Source organism: Drosophila rhopaloa, unplaced genomic scaffold, assembly GCF_018152115.1.
Source record: "Drosophila rhopaloa isolate 14029-0021.01 unplaced genomic scaffold, ASM1815211v1 contig_163, whole genome shotgun sequence".
Lineage (NCBI taxonomy): Eukaryota > Metazoa > Arthropoda > Insecta > Diptera > Drosophilidae > Drosophila > Drosophila rhopaloa.
Window position 1 is genome coordinate 5,025,849 of NW_025335043.1, and position 21,857 is coordinate 5,047,705.

Consider the following 21,857-nt stretch of genomic DNA (forward strand, 5'->3'; position numbering starts at 1 on the left):
AATAAAACAATTCTAAAATATTAACACACGTAAATTTTGAATATATAGGAACATATTTATGTAATTAATGCAAATTTTATTTTAAATTGTATTTAAATAGAGACCTCCTCTTTTTCACGATTTCCAACACCGATTAATCAGCTGATTTCAAGTTGTAATCTCTATTGGTTTGTTTTGATTTTCTTGGCTAATTTTTGTTATTATGTTGAGAAGCAGCAATATAAATAGGTAAATAAACTAAAACACTGCTTTCTTAAATTTGTGACCCACGAACTCTTCCCTCTTAGTGTTCTCAATGAGCTCCCTGATCCATCAGCTCAATCTTCCTCCAGTTCAAATGGAAACCTAAAACAGGATGCGGAAACTTGTTGCTCCTCCAAGGATCAGGATATCATGGGCAGTCTAGCCGCTTTGCAGTTATCCGCAGGCGTACTCCAAATAGCAGAACCTCCATTAGAACATGTGCGTGGACAACTCAGGGAGTTGATGTAGGTACTTTGGTTCGGAATCCAAGATCACTTTATGAATAACTCGTTTTAGTGGAAGACAGAACAAAATATACATCGATTTATCCAAGGAGAAATACAAACTGGACTGCAGCGAAGTGGCGAAACTGAATGACATGGTATGTAAGTCTTTGGATCCCTAGAAATTATCAAGATCATTTGTGGTCATCTCGAAAATTATCTAAGGTTATAACACTTTCTCTCGGCTTCGATGTTGATGATTCAGTTTCAGTTTCTTTAACTCCTTTTTTCTTAAAGCCCAAAACTTTATCCAATTATATTTATTGTATTCTTTGATAAGGTATGAATTATTTATCCTTGTAGATTGCAAAAATTAATATTTTTAATTTAAGTAAATAATTTCTAAAGTTTATAAAAACATACAATACCAATATTCATTACTCAAATATATTGATTGATCAGTAACCTAAACCTAGGTCCGATCAGCACATCATTTTTATGTCGAGGTTACAATCAATATTTCAGACCAATTAGGGACACTGTATAAGGCACAATACCATGACAAAGCTTAAGAAAACTCATTAAGTTGGTCAAAATCTTATCAGTGGGTGCAGTTAAAAGTCTGTGATCACAATCTTATCTAGAGAAAGAACAAGGTAACTAGGCATTATAAAATACAATGTAACTAACTCAATTACTTTTTCAATGTATTTAGATGAGCGATGTAAAGCGATACAAGGAGAAACTGACAAAGATCAAGAAGGAAATGCAGGGAGTCTATCAGCGCACGAAAGAGTTGAAGGTGAGAAATGATTTAGGAAAAATAACCCATAATAAAACAGTAAAGGAAGTAATCAAAAAAAAAACCCGCTGTTGATTAAAACGTTTATTAGCTATAAATTGCTGATTACAGAAACGAGCCGCAAACGTGGCGGCCTGCAAGCACCGCGACTACCAGCGGAAACTCGACAGGCAACAGCACGAGGAGTCGCTCATCGGCAGCCACTAGACGCACTGGATCAGTCACCAGATCTCGGATTTTACAAGCACTACACCCAGCAAAGGCGCATTTACATTGGAATTTCCGTTAACAACTAGCTAACAACTTAACACAGATAACAGTTGAACAAAAGTTAAACCATTTGGATACATAATAATAGTTGTATATGTTATAAGAGTTGGCTATCGTATGCCTGCGATAAGTCGGAAAGCATTACATTGTTTATTGTGTATAGTTAAGTAAATACTTAAGAGATTTTCAGAAAAATAGAGCCACATGCACCCGGAGTAAGGGAAGCCAATGACTACGGTATACTACTACGCTACAAAAATTATTTATAAATATACAAATATGTTAAACATTAAGATGGTGTGGAGAAACAGTAGTTGAATAATCACAGCTCCAAGGCAGCAGCTTATATAAACAATAATTCACATGCAAACAAACTGCTGCGCTTGAAATTCTACAAATTATTAAGTTTTCACATTGAATTCAAAGGTAAATGAGGAAAGAATTTCGCTTGCGCGACATGCATGTACATAGGTGGCAATGTGTGGGATTGTGGGGTTACTAAGATAAGTTACTACTTAATTAAAGCACGTTTACAATACAGGTAGTTGTACATCTATTCAACATGCGCTTCGAGAGTAGAAATATGTTGAAGTGGAGCATTCAGTTGAACAGTAGAAGCGTGGCCTCTTGTCGCTGTTGCTGGTTCGTTGGTGATTGTTGGTGTTTGGTGGTGTGGGTGGTGATGCGGTCAAACCAAATTTAGCTAACTCTACTATACTCCTGATCATTCAGCATGTGCATTGCATCTGTCGGTGCGAAATACTTGACAGTGCCTAAAAATATTCAGAAGAGTTAGTCAAACATTTTTATATATTTTAAAAATTAATAAAAATAAAGGCTGTATAGTCAATAGTTCATTATTACCCCCATAAATAATAATATACGGAGTTCACTGATTTCAGTACAGTTTTTTAGTTTAAATAAAATATGCAACATTTTCAAAAAATAAAAAGGACATATATTAAAAAATAGTAATTTTCTTCAGCTTATATTTGTCAATTCAGAATATCGATTTCCCACTCAAAATAATTATTATTTGTAATTATTAAAAAGTCGTCCATAAAGTATTTTTTCAGCATCTTGAGGATATGAAGACTCATTTTATTTTTTGTTTATTCCAGTTCACATATATACATTTAAATTGAAAAAAAAAATATGATACGATTATCATCGTTTCTGTTATATATTCCAAAACTTTTTAAGTTAACTTAACCAGGCTATAGTAATTTAAATTCATTTTGAGCCATTTATGTCTGTTATCGGTAGTCAATCGTCAAGCAGTCTATAATAAGAACCACGGCATATCATTTGGAGTGATATTAATATCGATTTTGTGCCTTATGGCTTTTAAGCACATTTGCCAAATAGGAGTTGTATTTGTCTACGATGTACTTTTGTAGGTTAATACTTTTATAAATTCAGGGAGCTAGCCTTTTTATTAGTTTATTGGAAATACTCCCATTTTTAAAGCATTGGAAAAAACTGTTGGGAGATCTTGCTCAGCATCAACTTAAGTCGACTTCACGGAACTCGTCTTTGTCTGTATTGTCAGTATTTTTAGGCTTGACTGTCTCCAAGGATGCAGAAGCTGAGGCAGTGACGGAGGCGGAAGAGACTCTACCCTTACCATTTTCGTCGATGTTGCTGTTGCGCTGCAGATATAGTTGAATGGACACGTGAATCACAAAGATAATGAAGGCGCCAATTCCAAAGATCTCGAAGGTGGTGCGTGCAGTGACCGACTCAAAGAGCAGTCCACCAATCAGGCTGCCCATGGAGACACCAACGCCCTCGAAAATCGCTCCAACCAGACTCTGAATCGAGAAAATATAAATCAAATTATTGAATTTCTTTCTTTAAATCATAAAGCCCACCTGCATGGTAGCCTCAGTTCCAGGCGGTGCCACAATGCTCGCATAGGAGGCCATTGTTGCATAAAACAGCCCGAAGGTCACCCCATTCATTAGTTCGATGGGCAGGATGTACCAGGGATTCTGCAGCATCGAGTACAGAATAAATCTCACTCCAAAACCAAAAAGCACCATACTCATGGCGTTTACATGCCCAATCTTCTTCAGAATCCAACCGGAAAGGAAAAAGAAGGGCAGCTCGCCGCCGAAGCACTGAATTCCCATGACCAAACCCTCCAGGGTCTTAATCGAGCTGTCACATCCCTCGAACGCCTTGTCCAGCTGCTCTAAGTAGATGAACAGAAAGTTCCAGATGAGCGCAGTTCCAAGTCCAATGGCGACGCACCACAGAAAGAAGATCACGCAGCGCAGCGAGAGGAACATCTGACCAATATCCTTAACTATGTTGGACGACAAATGTGTCTGCGTGTGCTGTAAATTGAATACAGAAAATGATTAAATTATTAAAATTATTCAAGTTTTAAATAAAATTGTTTCTAAGTTATATTCAGGATCTATTTTAAAATGGTCTTAGATATACTCACCCTGAGCTTGGATGACGCGAACACATCAAATCCCATGATAATCAGGGCCATCCAGAAAACGGCCGTGTAATTTTTGTCCACCTCTCCCAATGACATGTGATCCACGAGGACGCCGGCCAACAAGGCGAACACTCCCCAACCAAGGGAGCCGCACAGGCGCTGCTTTCCATACAGATGGTGACGATCCCCGAGGATGCCAAAGCAGATAGCATCTCCGATGCTAACTACCACCGCCATGCCGATCCAGCTGAAGATGAGCAGGCCGAAGAACAGCCAGAACTTCGGCATGGACATGGCACTACTGGTGTTGATCACCGCACTCTCCGCCAGCTGCTCTTTGAGGTAATCCTCTTGGCAGTCCATGGTGCAATTGGTTTTGAAGTACTCCTTGTCCGCTGGACAATACAAGGTGACATTCTGCCCTGCAATCTGGCCTTGGTCACGGGGAACCTTAAAGAACAAGCAGTCCTTTATGTCCTCGATGTCCTTCATGTTGATGCTGGTACCAAATTCGATCTGGGGATTGGTGCGATTGGCGGCACAGTTGTCCGTCTTGTTCTGCAACCAATCCTGGCACGCAATGTCCCACATGAAGGGCTGCGCCTCGCAGTTTAGATGGCAGTCCAGCGTTCGATTTCCATAGTAGCGCTCCAGATTCCTCTCGACACACTCGCCGTATTCGGAGCAGAATCTCAACTCGGAAACCCCAGCGTGGCAGTGGAATTCCACCTTGGGCAGCGGCTTCTCCATCCCCGGCACAAACATGATCAGGAAGAAGGCGATCCCGGTGAGCACCTGGCCACCCAGGAAGAGGGATCTATGGCGATGGTACCTTCAAATTGATTAAAAAATACTTTTAATATTTTCGACAGCTTTCAGTAACTAGAATAATGTATTTTTAAACTTTTATCTGGAAAAGTAATGTGGGTCTCTAATTATTTTCTATATCATTATATAGAAGTGAAAACCAAAACATTGGCGATGATATCTAATCAGTTTGCCATGCTATCCAATCTATCAAAGTGCTACAACTAATTGAACGCTCAGGTGTTTATTTTAACTGAAATTTTATTCAATAAAAACTTGTTGAGGTATTTAACTAGATTATTTAACCGTTTACCCATGGTAGTGCTATTAAGGTATTTTCTAAATTGTTATTTAGATACTGAAATGATAACGGCCAACTTGTAGCAGTCTACTTATGTTAGATATTCATTTAAAAACCAATAAAAATTATGATTATATCAGTTGAAAAACTTTTTTCTGTTTTTTATATGTAAACTATTAAATTACACTTCCATTTTTTCGCTAAGCTTGTAGAACGAAAAAATGGTAAAAATTCCGACTGCGTGTAAATATGATATACCTAATTTGATAAGAAATGGGCTTGGGTCTCGGAAATTTAAGATTCATAAAAGTAGGATCGTGTAAGTATAAGAAAATGGGTTAGACTTTTTATGATACACAGATTAGTTAGCTCATCTTACCGGTCTGCAATGTAGCCGAAAAGAGGCTTCGCCAGCATTCCAATGATGGGCAGAATCATGTACATGGTGCCCACAACCGCGGGGGAGTATCCCAGCTGTCCGGCCAAAGTCGGCATAAAGGGGACGACGGGAGCGGTACCTAGATAATAAAGCAGAAAACAACAGTAGATTATCTTACAGATGCGTTATAGCTGATAAGTGGATGAGTGAGTGGGTGGAGATATGCATATGGGCAGCTAAACATGATATTCAGTATACATATACGACTAGTTATGGGTGTTTCTCCCTCACCGATAAGCAAAGTCTACCGCAAACAAGTGGACCTAGATATTTCATACTCGCGTCGAAGTAGAATTTAATGTCAATTGAATTAAAAGGTAAAAGTAAGCTTTAATTGCTGAAAGTGGTTTGGCTGTCGGCACGTCTTAACTTTTGATGACTTTCGGGGAGCGGCAGGTCACTGGGCCGTTGGGGCTGTCACTAAATTTATTTTCTTTACCTTTGCCCACATTTTAAATTGTATACCGTTGTGCTTCTGGTCCGTCACGTCGAAAACGGTTTAGAGATGATATAAACAACTTTATAAAAACCTTATCTTAAGTCTTCATCTCCAAGACTACTCTGCCTTATAACATAATTATCTTTTCAATAAAAGTAAGCAAATAGACAAAGTGCAAACTAACATCTAGCATATAAATTGTTTTTTTTTTACTTAATAAAAAGTATATTCTTAACCAATTTAAAAGGTTATATTTCCAACGAAAAATATTGAAACAATTCAAATTCATTTTCTAGAATTTTGTCTTATCTCAACTACCCAAAAATGAAATGTGATTCAATTCCACGAATTAACATCAGATTGGAAACTGTATAATTTGGTTTCCATGCGGCCTTAACTCAAGTAAAGTGTTCAATTAATTAGACGTCAGACAGTTTTGCTCCGAATTTTCCATTCCAATAGAAGGCCATCAAAATGCTTAATTGATTGAAGTGATTCTACAGAATCATCTTTATTCGGTGGATATGATATTATTAACCAAATCAATTCACAAATTGAGGGGTCACACAGCTTTGTTTTCTTGCAAATTGTGTTATTTTGGATTTTCCTATTATAATTGTAATCTTGTTATCAAGATCTAGATTTATAAGACATTATTTAGTTAATGGTGTAAACCTACTTATTTAAATGGGTGTTTTTCCAATTAAAACAAAACAAAAGTGCTGTATCATTCGCTGGGAATCGCAACCCGAATCCACATGCATTAGCTTATCGCTAGTTTATTGGACTTTCTGTTCGGTTTAACAAGTGTTCTATGGGCCTCTTATCGCTTAACTTAGTGCAAGTGTTTCCAGTGACGAAATCGAAGCTCAAAAGTTAGCAATTACTAGCACAGAATTTAACTTCTGCAGGTGCGTGTGTCTAAAAACGGGAAAACCTTATCGGCTGATGTAAGCGATGCGCGGTACTAAAAATAATGGGTTTGGTTTCTGGGGGTGTGTTTAGGGGAAGTTGCTTACCGGCATTGAAGAGAAAATAGTGCGCCTTCATGGGCAGCAGCTCTTTATCGATGGTGGCCTTCATTTTGTCGTAATTACGTTGACCCGCGCCGAAAAGATCAATACTAATTGCGTTTTATCGGTGCTAAATTCGCCTGTTTTCCAGTTCATTCACAAAAAATGCTAAGTTAAGCGGAAAAAGCATGTGTTCAACTCACACATGCAAAATCGTATGCATGCGGGTGCCGTTATAATACGTGTGTTTGTACCCAAGATCACGTTTCTCTTCCAATTGGAATTCGGTGCATTGGCGTTGTTTATTTTTTGGAGAATCAACACATTTCGCCCGTCGGCTAATTAGAACGCTTGGCAAGTGTTCGCATTTTTAGCTTTAATTAACAGAACGCACAATACAATCCGCAAAAATCGAGGGTTCCGGCTACACGGGCTTCCAAAACACGACTGATTGGAGCCGCTGGCGCTACGAGCCGAGTGTCAACACGTTTGTTTGCGTTCCGTCGTTTGTTTACGAATTCGCCTTATCTACGGCACACCAATTATTATAAAAAGAATACGCCCACCGACGAACATGAACATCACCGGGCCGTTCGGTTTTATTAGCACCGCTGAAATAAACTTAAAAATGAACGTAAGTTGCAGTCTCAGCTGATTAAACTGCCTAGGGATGGGAAATAGGCAAGCTAGAGATGACACACAATAGCACAACGGGACTCTCGAGCTTTCGCGAAATATTTAAAATAAGATGAAATTTAATCAAAATAAAATAGAAAATAGGCAATTATTTTAATACAGTTGATTTAGTTTTCAATGTTGAATAACGTTTGCAAATGTCAACTATTTTGTTCTTAATTAACCGAACAGTACTACAAAACAAGACATATTTTATTCAGGAAATTTAGAATATCAAGAATCAAAAAAATTCCTAATAATTAGATTTTCAAAATGTTATTTTTATAACTGGAGCAAATTTCAGGCCTGTAATAAATCAAATTATTAAAATTGATAAAACGAAGACGATTTTATCCTTAATATCCCAGTTATCACAAATCACTAATCTGGCAATAAATAATTCCCTAGAATTATATATTCGCATTACATAAATATCTAGTATAGTTCCAAAGAACAGAAGTAGCTGAACAGACAAAAACGCTCAGCCATTTTTTTATGCACATTTATATACGCATTTCATTTGTACAATTTCTCTCGAACTAGTGGGTAACTTATAATTACAATGACTCTATGCGTGAGATGGGGAACTTGGGGAAAACGTGGCTAATTGCAGGCGGGTCCTCATTCGTAGATGTGGCTGTAGTGCTGCTGGTATACATGTATGTAGTTCTCCTTCTCCTGCGGCGTCATCTGCGCTATCAGGTTGTCGTCCAGTTGGTCGAGCGGATGCGGCCGTCCTGCCACCAGCACAGTGGGCACATCGTCATCCTCCTCCGCGGAGTCCGAGTTAATATAATTGTCAAAGTCGACATCAGCTGTAATTATAAATATATTTATTTATCAATACTAAAATTGGAGGGGGCAAATGTATTCTTTTAAAAATATGCACCATTTAAATAGATTTGTTCTCATTTTTAACATTTTTAAAACTTTAATCACGATTTTCACAACATACTACTATTTTCAAGCTAATAAAAGTGCTTGTAAATACTTTTCTGACACTATGGAAAAATAGGTAATTGAAAGATATAGCCTTACGAATTTTTGCGTTGTCGATGTCCTTCTCATCGTCGCTGGAATCGCTGGAGTTGGCGTTTGAGGAGCCCACACGCATGCCTTTCATGTGCGGCTCCTTCTGGCCCGGCTGCTTCTCGTGCTGCAGGAGGACTGACATGATGTCCTCGTTCTCCTTGCGGTTGCGATGTCCGGATCCGCTGGCCGTCTGCACCGCATCGGCCGCGCCATCGGCAGCATCCGTGTCGGTTATCACAGTGCTCTCGGTCATCCAAATAGGCCGCGACTTGCGCTCCACCACGGAGTCCGATGTGTCGTCGCCGCCAATGGTAACGTCCACGCGGGTTTCCTCCACGGCGAAGCCCTGGTTGCGAGTCGCCTCGCCCGACCACGCCAAGCCATCTGGACGCATGGCGTTGGGCTTGTTCAGTCCTCGAATGGTATCGATGTCCACGGGCTCCGGTTCGAGCACCTCCGGCGCCAGCTTAATGCCCTCCACTTCCCTGAGCAGGTCGTAGAGTGGCTGAAGCTGCTCGTTAAAGTGGGCCAGCAGCAGACGCGAGTCCTTTTTGGGCATGGCGGCGCTGTCCTCCTCCACGGAGCATCCGCAGAAGGTGCAGCGGAACTCCAGCGTGGTCATGTCGAACAGTTGGTCTGCCTCGAGGTCCGTGAACGTCTTGGAACACGTGGAGCACTTGAAACTGGCCCTACTGGTGGCGTCCCGCTCCTCCGTCTCCATACGCTTGCGCATCAGATCCAGCTTGTACTTGACCACGTTCACAAAGGTCTTGTAGTTGATAAAGTAGTAATTGACCTTCTGGGCCTTGCCATCCGGCCCCGTTTCCATTTTCAGTCGAATCTGGATGAACTTGTCGGTGCGCAGGGTGGTAATCCTAGCCCTCAGCTGCTTCTTCTCGAAGCGCAGCAGCTCGCCGATGTCGTCCTCCTTCATGCAGGGATTCCGCACCAGCATGTCGATGATGAGGGCGTCCTCCAGGGAGTAGAATCCACGAACCACGAGGCGGGCCAGTTGCTTCAGGCTGCTGGGCACTTCGGTCACGTAGCGCACCTCCGTTTTCGCGGGCGCTGAATTCGAAGCAGCCGCGGATGTCGACGACATCGTGGTTTTAGCTGGGGGATCGGCAGTATATATAGAGTTAAAGGCTTGTTGATTTTTCGTGACTCCCACGCGACTCACCAGTCTCTCTCGGTTCCGAAATCCCGGGAGCGGTGCTCTTTTCGGTTATTCACAGGTTGCGGTGGGTTCGAGGATCTTCATGTGTCGTCCAGCACTCATTTGTTCCTTATATATACGTATTTAAGTTGTTTTTCCTCCGCAAAAATAATAATTTCCGCCGCCAATTAGAGCTGGACAAAAATTCGATAGCCAGTCGATTTATGGCAGAAATTTGGCATCAAAAATCAATTGACATCGAATAAATTTATCGATATAATACAAATATGCACTTTTAGCAATTGCTCGAACCAATTTTATGCGCGCTCACTTTGCAGCATTGCCATATCAAAAATATTAAAATTTAAATTTCTACTTTGGCGGTTAAAAATCAAACTTTTAGTGATAAACTTTGAAATCTGGATTCAGTAGATAAATTTTAATGAGCCCTTAAGCCTTTTATGTACACAAATATATTGCCAATTACTTTATTTATAATGAGACTTAGACTTCTGAATAAGGACATTTAGAGAAGAATCTAAATAACAGTATGAAAACTTTAGAGCATAAATGTGAAAATAGTAGCTATGACAAATTTAATTTAATTTACCCATTTATTTTTGTTATTAATTCCTACTTTAAAATTCTAAGTTGTCAAAAAAGAGTAAACTTTTATCAGGAATTTCTCCTTTAAAGATACCAAGGACCCTACAATAATATTCTACGGGTGTTTGCCGAATTTGTTCTGCACTTATTTTTCTTATTTGCGCTCTGGCTTTGTAGAGAGCTTTGCATATGAGCGCTGTTTGCTTTCAAATGGTTTTGGCCGCACAAATAAGTGAAAATAATCCAACAAGTCGCTCTCTCGCCGCCGCCTTGTGCCCCTTTGTTTATCCGGTCGAAGTGCTTAATATTTCATGCTCCGCTGTCTAGGGCCGTCTATTTTTTAATGCGAACTTCGCCTTACGTTCGAGTGCATTCCGGTGTAATCCCCCAGAACGACGCTCGCCCACACGAAAAACATCCCAGCTACACAAACAAAGCAGCCACCGCCGGGGTGGAATTTTCCAGGGGTTGGAGGTCGGAGGACGGGGGACAGACGTCCTCCTGCGTGTTTATTTGGCTGCCAACACACTTCTGTTGTCCTCGATGAATGTCATGGATATAATTGGGCCCACAATGCGAAGTCCGAAGTTCGAATCAGCTGCTTCGTGTTTACAAATGCAAATTCAACAGACAGAGTAGAGTGAAATTTATCGGCCACGGAGTAGACATCTGAATATTGGTTGAAAAACTGGACTTTGGTCACGAAGTAATTAAAAATACTTACAAGGAAAGCTAACTTTATAAAACCCTTCAAGAAGTCTATTATGTTTTTCTGTAAAAAGTCGTATTCAAATTTTTCAAGAAGGAATGCCTCTATCTGAAAATCTCTTTATAAGCTCAACGTAAAACTTTCCATATTCGATTTTTTAAATAACTGCCTAATAACACAAAATACACAAAGAAAAAACTAGACTAAAACATTTTAAAAAGGACAATTTGTTTTACTTATGAGATAATTTTAAATCGAACTTTGCTTATTAAACTATCTTGATTCATTAAACAATTCATTTTCGAAAGGCAGAAGAGATAATTGACATTTTTTTATAATTATTTTTAAAAATATACTATATTTGCACGGAAAAATTAGATGTTAATGTTTTGAAAACAAAGGTACATATGTTGGAAAATTAGTTCCCTAGCATTTGTGTCTTGTCATACAAAATAAAAAATTGTTAGCTCTTTTTTGCAAAAAACATTCCACAAGATTAAAGGAAATTATAAGAATATATCGGAAAATGTGACTCAAAACTAACTTTTTTTTAATAAAATTATTGTCTAAAAGTGAGTAGAACTGTTTACAGTGGCAACTGCAGCACGTGAACACCCACGGGCGATCATCCTGCGGAGCTGCCAACATTCTTCGGAAAAGCGCAAGTTTTCCGGGGGGTGGGTCACCCCCAGAAACTCCACCTGAGCTTGTTTACCTTGCAGGGAAAGCAGGGCGCAGACTCTGCGAGAAAATAGACAGAGGAGTAGGCCCAAAGTGTTTGGACGCTTGGCCAAGAACTTAGCCATTTGGGCACCCCCAGAACTACGTCCATGGGAAAAGCTTTTCCGCGTGAGAAAGAGAGAGAGAGCGGTGGCCAATGCGCAGGCCCTCTCTCTTTCGTTGCGGGAAAAACAGAAAACAGGCTTTCCCACTTTCGCTGGTGACATCCGCCTGCAGTTTGAATTTTGAGTCGTGCGCGCTAACGCTCGTTTTCCTCGCTTTTCCGCTCGACCATTTTCCACGGCGGCCACAACAATTACAGGCGACAAAAGCGTGCAAACACTCTTTTTGTTTTCAAACGTTTAACTGCAATTTCCTCCTCTGTCTGCGAGGCGGTGGACTTTTTGCGGCTTTCGTTTTTCCGTTCGCGTGTGTTTTCTTTCGGTGTTTTTGTGTTTTCCGCTGCGAATACGGGACCCAAAGGAAAGCCACGATAAACACAAAGGGAAATTGGGAAAACGCGGCGCCGCAACTTTTGCCAAATTGATTTTTATTGTGTGAGACGCAGAGTTCAAGCATTATATAAAGAATCTAGCAAGGAAAAGGTTGGTCTCTTAAACACTCACAAAAATGTTGAAAGTATTGAAACTAGAAATTATAAAATATGCCAAAAAATAAGAGACATTTACTTCAGTTAATGGATTATGTTTGTTGGCTGCACGTGATTTTGTTGTTGGCCAGTTTCATTCTGAGGTGTGGAAACATTAACGCTCACCCTCGAAAAATAGAGAGCCGGTCGCTAACCGCCCCCCAGGGGGTGGCACCACCCTTCGCCTACCACCACCCACTCGTCTGTGATGTCATACCACCCACCACCCATCGGCATAATCGCAATAATGGTCTTAGACATCCTGGCGCGTCCTCTCACGAGCGCTTGATTGAGCTCATTGATTCGCGGATTTCTTTGTCGACTGCTTTGCATATCGCTCGATATCTGGAAAACTATCCATTATCACGGCTGCACATATGCACTATATACCAAGTACATATTTACCAAGTACGTATATAGACGGCCTACTCCACAAATCAGGTCAAAGTTGCATAGTGACCCAGAAACGAACACTGACGTACGGCTGGGGCATAAGTTGAGGGGAATCAAATCGTGACTGGGATTGGGATTCGGATTCGGATTGAGATTGGGATTTCGATTGCGATTGAGTAAAGCAAGTTCAATTTGCATATGGAACAAGGCCCTGAGTAAAACCATTTTTCGATGCACACAGAATAAGCCATTTGCAATCTAAGCCCGATTGGATTTACGTGAATTGGTTTTCGTTTCTGGCATAAGAACTTATTTTAATGGTTCAATTTAAAGCTACAATTTTCATTCCAATATGAAAAAGTATTAAATCTATATTTTTGAATTTTTGGATTTCTCGGTTTTTGTTTCGAAATATTCGAACTTCGAAAAACAATGTTGCTATAGTTAGGCTATGATATAAAATATTTTTAAATACCATTTTATTACTCTAGATATTTTCTTTTGCCATAATTTTACAACATAATAAATCAACGCCACTTTAAAGAAGATTTTCTTTTCTTGATTTCGGAAAGGATTTTTAAAAAAAACATGATTTTAGTATTATTAAAAAAATGGAGACTTACCGAATCTGAAAAATCTTTAAAAGTAGTGCTTTGAAGTGATCTAAACATTTGTCAAATTTTACGACCATGTTTTGGGAAGGCTTTTAAAACAAATTATTTGAATCCACGCCTTTACGAAGAAAAATCCTTGAAACATTGTATGTGTTACGAAATAGTACTGTCGTAATTATTTAATTGTTGCCTAATGGGATCCCAAGGGTCCGTCATTGCTTAGACCATTATTCTGAAGAACTTTACACCCTCCCCCACCCAATCCCTTCGTACGTGCAACATTTTTGCAGTCCCCGTGTTTTGTTCGCTCCATTCTTGTTACACATTTCCACATTTCCCCAGCTGATGGAAGGAAAACACTGAACTTGAGCGGGAAGCGGAGGAAAATATTGACATTCGCTATTCGGGAGGGTTACTACTATTTCTTTGCAGTCGCCGTACTTTGTTTTGTTTTGAGCGGAGAATGGAGAAAGGGAAATGGGGAGTGGAGAAAGGAGAAGGGAAAATGTAGAGAGAGTGGAGTGGAAACAGCGGGGCGAAAATCGATACTGCTGCCCTGGCAGCACGCAGGCTTACGGATACGGGGCTTGGACCCGGACTCGGAGACCCGGAGACCCAACCAACCAACCAGTCAACCCGGACCCTGGATCCGGAGTGGAACTGGGAGTGGAAGTGGAACTAGGAGTGGAAGTGTGCGAGCAATGTGGAGCAGGCCCTGACACAGAGAGGTGGTGGGTGGAAAATCCAATAAGCACGCGAACTCGAACTCGAACTCAAACCAACTCCAAAAATAGACATGGAGCCAAGCTGCGGAAAATGCGCACAAGGCGGAGGGCATACAAAAATGAAATACACTAGATGGCAGGCACACTCAACAACCAACCACTCGTCAACCCCCAAACACTCAGCACACACACTCGCTGAACAAGACCCATATTTACTAATGCACAGAGCGAAATAATTTTAAAATGCAAGAGTTTATTTAGTAATGTTTAATGGCTCAAGAAACTCAAGAATACAATATTCAGTCTGAATTTCAAAATTCAACAAAGTCTAGGCTTTAAAAGCCATGCAATCGATTTATTGAAGTATGATGAAAAGCCTTAAAAATATTTTAATATTTAAATAAATATTGGAAACTATTAACCAAAAGCTTTAAATATTATATTTATATTACGAATATATTAGACCTATTTTTCTTAAATTCTTAAATTTATTTAAGAACCATTTTTTCTTACATTGTTTGTCCTCTGCAATGTTTGTTGTTTTTTGAATATTTGTAAAAACATTTAACTCTCAGTTTTCTCTGTTCAACCGCTTACAATATGCTACACATTTGCAGTTGGCTCACCCAAAACAGAGCAAAAGTTTCTCCAAATTTGTGTTGCATGTCCCAGGTGGGTGGTGGGTGGTGGGTGGTGCACTGGGTGTGGAAATGCACTTTCCGGAATATTAATCAAATTACTTAGGTTGTAATTAAACATTTTGGGGCAGGGCCAAAGATGTGGCTCTGCACTTGCTCGCCAAATTGGTCTTGAAAGCTCGGTTAATTTAAACAATTTGGGGGCAACTAAATTAGTTTCAAAAGTAAGGCAAATTGTTTTCCGTAAAATTTTAGTTTCGTTAAGAGAAATACTGTAAACTATAAAATGGTTAAATGAAAATAAATTTAAACTTAGTCGCAGTTATGTTTTAATAAAATAAATAAATTTTGTTTAGTGAAATAAACACTGTTGCGGATTTCATTTTCTCTGTTTATTTTGTTAGAGCAATTTCTATCCTGACATATTTTTTTGGGCATTTGGAAATTACGAAATTTTATCTTGGTAGAATGAGAATGTTATTAAGATAGATTGGAATTTGTTTACTGAGTTTGAAAGTAGGCATCAAAAAATCAAGTTGTGGACTAGCAAACCCCAACTTTATCGGCCTTTAATTATGATAAATGAAGCCAAGTCTTAGTTTACCACCTTGTACCATCACACAAAACAATAAACAACAACATATGCCTTTTATTTGGTGCTGCCAGAAAATCTGGTTTAAATTAACCAAGTTACAAATTAAAAAGAATGGGTAGGAGCCACATACACAGTGATTTGTAAAATTATCAAGCCAATTTTCACACAACCGTCGAGATACTCGCTTCCACTCCAAGTAACCCAATTGAGAATCCGCCAGGACCTTCTACACCTCCTTCCATTTCCATTTCCCCTTCCCCTTATTCGCGGGTCCTTTGGCAAAGTCAAGGAGGATTGTGTAACTTGTAGCAGACGGAAAGGCCCGAGGAAGCCTGCTTGGGTAATGCCAACTTTCGACTGTGTCGTGCACAAAATTTGTATTTGCATTTGTCGCACAATCAAATCTCAACAATAAAAGGCAGTCACGTTTAAAATACGACTGCACTCAAAACGAAGGATAAATACTCTAACCCGCTGAAGGGCACTTAGGATTTCTGAATTTAAATATAAGTATAATTCAATGAGGGCCAAGAGAATATGGGAAATCGTTGTTCTTTACTTGCTGCTAAAAAATGAAAATACCTTTATAAATATTTTGTAACTGAATAATTAAATAAGTAATAAAAAGTAAATATTAAAAATATTAATATTGTATTATTTTGTAGTTGAAATTAATTTTGAACTATATAAAAAACTCTTTTATAAAGTGTTTCTTATATTATATATATTAAATATTATAAATAAAAATATATTCAAGGGATCTCATTAAAAATCATATAGATCTCTATCTATTATTATTATTATTATTATCTCTGTAAATATATTTTTAAAAAAATCAGTTAATAAGTCGTTACTTTTCGTCTGAGTAAAAAGTGCTGGCGGAACTTTCCGCATTTGAACCGACCGGAAATGGCAGACAAAGCTCAGTCAATGTCTCTGCCACGCCTCCTTGGGCGGCGAGATGACGACGACTGTCTTTTGTTTGGGCGCACGTCCAAACGGAAAGGCAGCAAGGATTGCGAAGATTGGGGCAGGACCCTCGGATGGCAAGGATGACGCCGAAGGACGAAGGATGTAGATGTGGATGTGGATGCAGCCAGGCGGACCAACGATAAGCGCTCCCCGGAGGAGGAGGATGCTCACCTTGAGACTTGAGGCCCCATTTTTTTCGCATCTGAGCTCAGGCGAATCCGCGCATTTATGGCAATTAAATGTGTTCCCCTCACAAAAAGCCAATGTATCCCCTCGATAAGCCAAACTCAAGGGGAAGCTTTTGGGCTGGCCTCGGTTAATTGAGCATTTAAGTTTTTATTTATGTACTTGAGGATAAAAGCAATGGCTATCGATTTCAATATCGATACAAAGGGGAATTTGATTTTCATCTTTTGTTGAACACTTATCTTTCACCGGAGGTTGGGAAACTATTAGCCACATTATTCTTTGTTGGTTATGGTTATTAAAAAAGACATACATATTTGTACTTCTGATTTATCAAAAACTGATTTATTATTGACACTTGAAATTATTTTAAAATTGTTTAAGCTAAACCGTCTAAAATAACAATAAACCTAAGAGTTTTCATCTAAGACTATTTAACATATTTCTGTTTAATTATATAAAACTTAACTAGATGTCTTGCTTTTAAGTTGAAGAATAAAATCAAGATTATTTAGAGCAACCTTTGATTCTATAATTTGAAAGTTTAAGTAATAATTCTTACCAATATTTCTGAGTGAAAGGAAAACCAACAAAGCCATTATTGCAGCCATTAATGGTTTTTCAAATCTTCGAAACCCGCAAGGACCAATGGCTCCGCCCGAAATTCGCGGGACTTGGTACTTCCGGTCCGAAAGCGCGACTCAGGAGGCAATGCACCGGGTGGCGCATTACCTTGGCTCAGTTTGCCTGTAGTTGGAATATTGTTTGCCTTATCGGCGAACTTTCTGCAGCCACAACAAGTCGCAAAAAGAATCGAGGTCGGAGGTTACGGCCTGCACGCCAACTCGACGAAAGTGGGTTATAAATCTGTCCGGTTGTGGCCTTCTTTTCCATTTGGTCATGTCGTGCTGAGCCACGCGAAAGTGCCGCGATTTCCACATGGGGCAAGTCTCGAACAAACTATTGACAGGGAGTGACAAACTACAGTTGGCGATTTCCCACAAATCATGTAATTGCAGTGGGACCGGCAGGAAATGACTAAAAAGTGTTGTCGGTTTCTAATTGCGGTGTATAAATGTTTCAAAAGTTAATAAAGAAGTGGAGAGAATGGAATAAGTTCCGACTTTGTAATACCCTCTACTAAGTTGCGTAATTGTTGATATGACTTTATATATTTTATTGTAATTTCATAGCTACTCAACTGTTGATGCTGTTGTAGAATAATTAAACTTAACCTTAAGTTAGTAGGCTCGCATTTTCAAATCCACTTACTTCTTCTTTTAAAGGTGTGTTTGCATATTGGATTTATTTCTTGATTTATTTATTTTATTTATCATTTACAAGTGGACCCTCAGATTTGTAAAAGTATCTCCATAATTAGTTTCACTGAGTCTTAAAAATCCTTTTCATATTATATTTAAATTTACAACCATTTCTAAAGGAGGTTATGAGTGAGCAAAGCGATTCCTTGCATGATTCACATATGCATATTTAATGAAATTTCCCTGCTGCCTTTAAGAACCACCACTGCAACCAGAAACCAGCACATTAACCCTTTGCATATCACCTTAACTCGTTACAGGTGGACCCCGCTAATTAGACCTTTGTTGGAAAAAAGGTGAACAATGCACAGTGCAAACGGGATGTAAAGGATAAGCGAAGTGCAAACGAAAAGCTACCGCAAAACGGAGAGAGGAGTGAGGCGAGAGGTCGAAGGACGAAGGACGAAGGACGAGGGGCTCCACTTTTCCAAGAGGCCGTTTCCCAGGGAGGCAAGGTGAATCTGTTCCAGCACACGATGTCATCGATCTCGGCGCAGGGCGTGGTCGAGCGAGCCTCCGCCGAATTGTCGAAGCGGATCAATGGGCTGGGGCTGCGCTCGAAGCACCACCACAGTGCCTCCAGCGGGGGTGGTGGTGGTGGTGGCGGGGGTGGAACTGGTGGCGACTCCGCCTCCCCCACCGGGGCCACGCCCACTCCGGCGGCGTCTAGCGGCAAGACGTCGGTGATGGAGCGCGTGACGAACGCCCTTTGCGGCGGAGGCAACTCCAACTCCAATTCCAACTCCAACTCCAACTCGGGATCGGGATCGAATAGCTCCAATAGCAACTCCTCCTCGCCGGCTGCTGCAGCTGGTGGTTCCTTGCCCGCCACCAATGCCAATCCTCCACAGACGCCGGACAAACCCTCGCGGGGCAGCAGTCCCAGTCCCGGCGGAGGCATCTCCCTGCCCGGTGGCCAGTCGCAGGTCCAGAACTCCACACACCACCTCCTGCAACAGCAGCAACAGCAACAGCAGCAGCAGCAACATCTGCAGCTGCAACAGTCCCAGCAGCAACATCTCCAACTGCAGGCCTCCACGCTGATCAACTCCAACCACCATGTGATGGTGGGTCCGGCCCCGCCCACTGGGATGCCACTGGGTGCACCGCCCACGCCCACAGTGAAGTCCATTGCCAAGCAGATGAACATAACCATACCGGGTGGCGGAGTGAATCCCGGTTCGCCCACCTTCAGCACCATGGGCATGGTGGCCGCACAGAAGGCGGCGGCCAGTGGCGGTGGGACGCCGCTGCAGCTGAGGAAACAGCTGCCCAATCCTCACCTGCACCATCCGTATGGGAACATGGCCGTCGGCCAGTCGCCGCTGATCCTGCAGCACCAGCTCCACCCGCCGCAATTCCACAGCATCGAGCAGCTGATGCTGGACGACCGCTTTCTGAGCCGCTTCTTCCAGTACTTCTCACCCTATGAGAGGCGCATTCTCGCCCAGGTGTGCATCAAGTGGCGGGACACACTGTACCGCAGTCCGCGCTACTGGAGCGGCCTGTTGCCCACGCTGCAGTGCCGCGAACTGCGCCAAATGCCTGGCTGCGATCGCGGCAAGCTCTACAACTCGCTCATCCGCCGGGGATTCCATGCCCTCGGCCTGGTCGGCGCCACCGACGAGGACGCCCTGGACGTCGTCCACTCCTTCCCGCTCGCCTCCAAGCACGTCCACTCGCTCAGCCTGCGCTGCTCCTCGATCAGCGACCGGGGGCTGGAGACCCTGCTCGACCACCTGCAGGTGAGTCATAGATTGGCTTTGATTGGTTTTTGTGCAATTTATGCCCCGCTTTGTTCTTATCAAAATATAAGGATATCTACCCTCATAACTCATTTATTATTAATTAAACTGTTAAATTCAGCCTTGTTATTGCACCCAAAGATTTGGAAAGTTGTCTATCATGCTATTGATGGCTATCCTGTGAAATTGTTAAAACACATGATTATTTAATTATTGGAACTAAGTCATACTTACACTCAAAAGCAAAAAAACTTGTTATTAAAATTATTTATTTGTTGGTTATTATTTACCAAAGTAAATTATTTTTAAAAATATTTGAAAGATTTTTTACAAAATGGTATCAAACTACAAGCATAAGATAACATTGTTTTCACTTGCATCCCAAACTATCTTTAAATTTGTAACTTATTTCCATAAATTAGGAAGTAACTGGTTTAAAAAGTAAATGCAATTATAAGATTTCTGATTGCAATATAACAAGAAAATATAAAATATAACAAGAAAAGATTAATTAAATTATAGAAAAGTTCGCTATTAAAGACGTTTTACAGTTTGCCCAATTCTGAAAATTAAATTCAAATTCAAAGATTGTTATGTATAACTATGTTGTTAAGCTAATGAGCTGTCAGTTTATTCAATTGAAAATTCCTAACTAAAGGCAATGTTTTATTTAGTTTTTGTCTTTTGGCATAACCAAACTGATGAAGAAAAGTTCGCCTATATTTATTTTTCGTGTGACAACAAATCCTTTAAAGATTCGTTGTTGGAAAACTAACATTGCATTGGTACTTTCCTCATGTTTGTGTGCTTTTAAACAGTTTGGCCTCATGTTCACTCAATCTTTAACATGACATTGCAAAATATATCATAAATTTAGTCTGCAATCCCAAAAAGGAATACTTATTAAGATAAAGCTCAGATAAAATGTAACAGAGCAGACTGAAAAAGTTTGGCAAGCGGCGTTCTAAGCCCTTCGCCCTTGAGATACAAGTAAAAACAAGAAAGGAAAGCTAACTTCGGGCGGAGCCGAAGTTGAAATACCCTTGCAGAATATTCTGCAAATTATATTCTCCAAAATTATTCATATGATGCATTCTTAATACTCATAAAAAATCCCACCTTCCTAACTTTAAAAACACCAAAGTTATGGCATTTCCAATCGTTCAGTTATATGGCAGCTACAGGATATAGTCGGCCGATCCATATGAAATTTGGTAGGTCGGATTAATTGGCCAAAAATAATACCCATAGGAAATCCTAACTTTCTAACTTTTCAAACACCAAAGTTATTTCATTTCCGATCAATCAGTTATGTGGCAGCTATAAGATATAGTCGGCCGATCCTTATGAAATTTGTTAGGTCGGATTAATTGGCCAAATATAAAACCCATAGAAAATCCCAACTTCCTAACTTTGCAAACACCAAAGTTATGGCATTTCCGATCAATCAGTTATATAGCAGCTATAGGATATAAACGGCCGATCCTTATGAAATGGTACGTGGAATTGATTGGCCAAATATAAAACCCATAGAAAGTCCCAACTTCCTAACTTAACAAACAGCAGAGTTATGGCATTTCCGATCAATCAGTTATATGGCAGCTATAGGATATAGTCGGCCGATCCCGGCCGTTCCGACTTATATACTGCGTGCAAAGGAAAGAAGGGTGTGTGCAAAGTTTCAATTCGATAGCTTTAAAACTGAGAGACTAGTTTGCGTAGAAACAGACAGACGGACAGACAGACGGACAGACGGACAGACGGACATGGCTATATCAACTCAGGAGGTGATCCTGATCAAGAATATATATACTTTATAGGGTCGGAGATGTCTCCTTCACTGCGTTGCACACTTTTGACCAAAATTATAATACCCTCTGCAAGGGTATAAATATATATAAATATATATTACATATATGTAAGCAAAATTCCCGTCTGCACATAAGCTCGAATAATGGCCTGTCGTTTGTTTAAAATGCAGGACAACTTGGCCCGGGGGCAGACGGCCATGCCAATGTCCGGAAATCTGGTCCTGAAGGCCATCCCCGAGCAGCTGCTCCCAACTGGATGGCCTGCTGCTCCATGCAAACGACTTTCATTTGGCCCAGCATCCGACTTGATTTGGGG

General features: G+C 40.5%; 4 protein-coding genes across 6 annotated transcripts in view; 2 read left to right on the top strand and 2 right to left on the bottom strand.

Annotated features, from left to right (window-relative positions):
* Nucleotides 1-135: 135 nt before the first annotated feature.
* On the top strand, nucleotides 136-1,779 carry LOC108047693 (biogenesis of lysosome-related organelles complex 1 subunit 6). Of its 2 annotated transcripts, none has more exons than XM_017127986.2 (5): nucleotides 136-228; nucleotides 288-488; nucleotides 541-625; nucleotides 1,183-1,269; nucleotides 1,381-1,779. In XM_017127986.2, the coding sequence occupies exons 1-5, from the start codon at nucleotides 203-205 to the stop codon at nucleotides 1,474-1,476; spliced, it is 495 nt and encodes a 164-aa protein (XP_016983475.1). In that variant the 5' UTR covers nucleotides 136-202; the 3' UTR covers nucleotides 1,477-1,779. The 2 variants fall into 2 exon arrangements, with proteins under 2 accessions (XP_016983475.1, XP_016983476.1); XM_017127987.2 differs by having other exon boundaries at nucleotides 142-228; nucleotides 1,361-1,779.
* On the bottom strand, nucleotides 1,339-7,656 carry LOC108047691 (major facilitator superfamily domain-containing protein 6-B). 2 transcript variants are annotated; one of them, XM_017127984.2, is made up of 6 exons: nucleotides 7,000-7,656; nucleotides 5,482-5,620; nucleotides 3,995-4,826; nucleotides 3,414-3,881; nucleotides 3,167-3,353; nucleotides 1,339-2,312 (listed from the first exon to the last, which is right to left on the bottom strand). In XM_017127984.2, exons 1-6 carry the CDS (start codon nucleotides 7,061-7,063, stop codon nucleotides 2,239-2,241), a joined length of 1,764 nt encoding a protein of 587 aa, XP_016983473.1. In that variant the 5' UTR covers nucleotides 7,064-7,656; the 3' UTR covers nucleotides 1,339-2,238. The 2 variants fall into 2 exon arrangements, with proteins under 2 accessions (XP_016983473.1, XP_016983471.1); XM_017127982.2 differs by lacking the exon at nucleotides 1,339-2,312 and having other exon boundaries at nucleotides 2,605-3,353.
* A 310-nt stretch (nucleotides 7,657-7,966) lies between these two features.
* Nucleotides 7,967-10,059, bottom strand: LOC108047694 (general transcription factor IIE subunit 1). Its single transcript, XM_017127988.2, has 3 exons — nucleotides 9,881-10,059; nucleotides 8,707-9,813; nucleotides 7,967-8,483 (listed from the first exon to the last, which is right to left on the bottom strand). Exons 2-3 carry the CDS (start codon nucleotides 9,800-9,802, stop codon nucleotides 8,290-8,292), a joined length of 1,290 nt encoding a protein of 429 aa, XP_016983477.1. The 5' UTR covers nucleotides 9,803-9,813; nucleotides 9,881-10,059; the 3' UTR covers nucleotides 7,967-8,289.
* An 8,289-nt stretch (nucleotides 10,060-18,348) lies between these two features.
* The window catches only part of LOC108043921 (F-box/LRR-repeat protein 16), a 32,510-nt gene continuing 29,001 nt past the window's right edge, over nucleotides 18,349-21,857 (top strand). Inside the window, exon 1 of the mRNA XM_044457819.1 lies at nucleotides 18,349-19,730. Within this exon, the coding sequence (XP_044313754.1) occupies nucleotides 18,462-19,730 (1,269 nt within the window). The 5' untranslated portion in view covers nucleotides 18,349-18,461. The remainder of the gene's footprint in view (nucleotides 19,731-21,857) is intronic.

Excerpts from the sequence above, each read along its gene's own strand:
- LOC108047694 (XM_017127988.2), bottom strand. The coding sequence starts at position 9,802 with ATGTCGTCGACATCCGCGGCTGCTTCGAATTCAGCGCCCGCGAAAACG. Across the intron at positions 8,484-8,706 it reads CATCGACAACGCAAAAATTC|CTGATGTCGACTTTGACAAT; the intron begins GTAAGGCTATAT and ends TTATAATTACAG.
- LOC108047693 (XM_017127986.2), top strand. The coding sequence starts at position 203 with ATGTTGAGAAGCAGCAATATAAATAG. Across the intron at positions 489-540 it reads GGACAACTCAGGGAGTTGAT|TGGAAGACAGAACAAAATAT; the intron begins GTAGGTACTTTG and ends AACTCGTTTTAG. Across the intron at positions 1,270-1,380 it reads AGCGCACGAAAGAGTTGAAG|AAACGAGCCGCAAACGTGGC; the intron begins GTGAGAAATGAT and ends TGCTGATTACAG.
- LOC108047691 (XM_017127982.2), bottom strand. The coding sequence starts at position 7,063 with ATGAAGGCCACCATCGATAAAGAGCTGCTGCCCATGAAGGCGCACTAT. Across the intron at positions 4,827-5,481 it reads TTCGGCTACATTGCAGACCG|GTACCATCGCCATAGATCCC; the intron begins GTAAGATGAGCT and ends ATCAATTTGAAG. Across the intron at positions 3,882-3,994 it reads TCGCGTCATCCAAGCTCAGG|CACACGCAGACACATTTGTC; the intron begins GTGAGTATATCT and ends TTCAATTTACAG.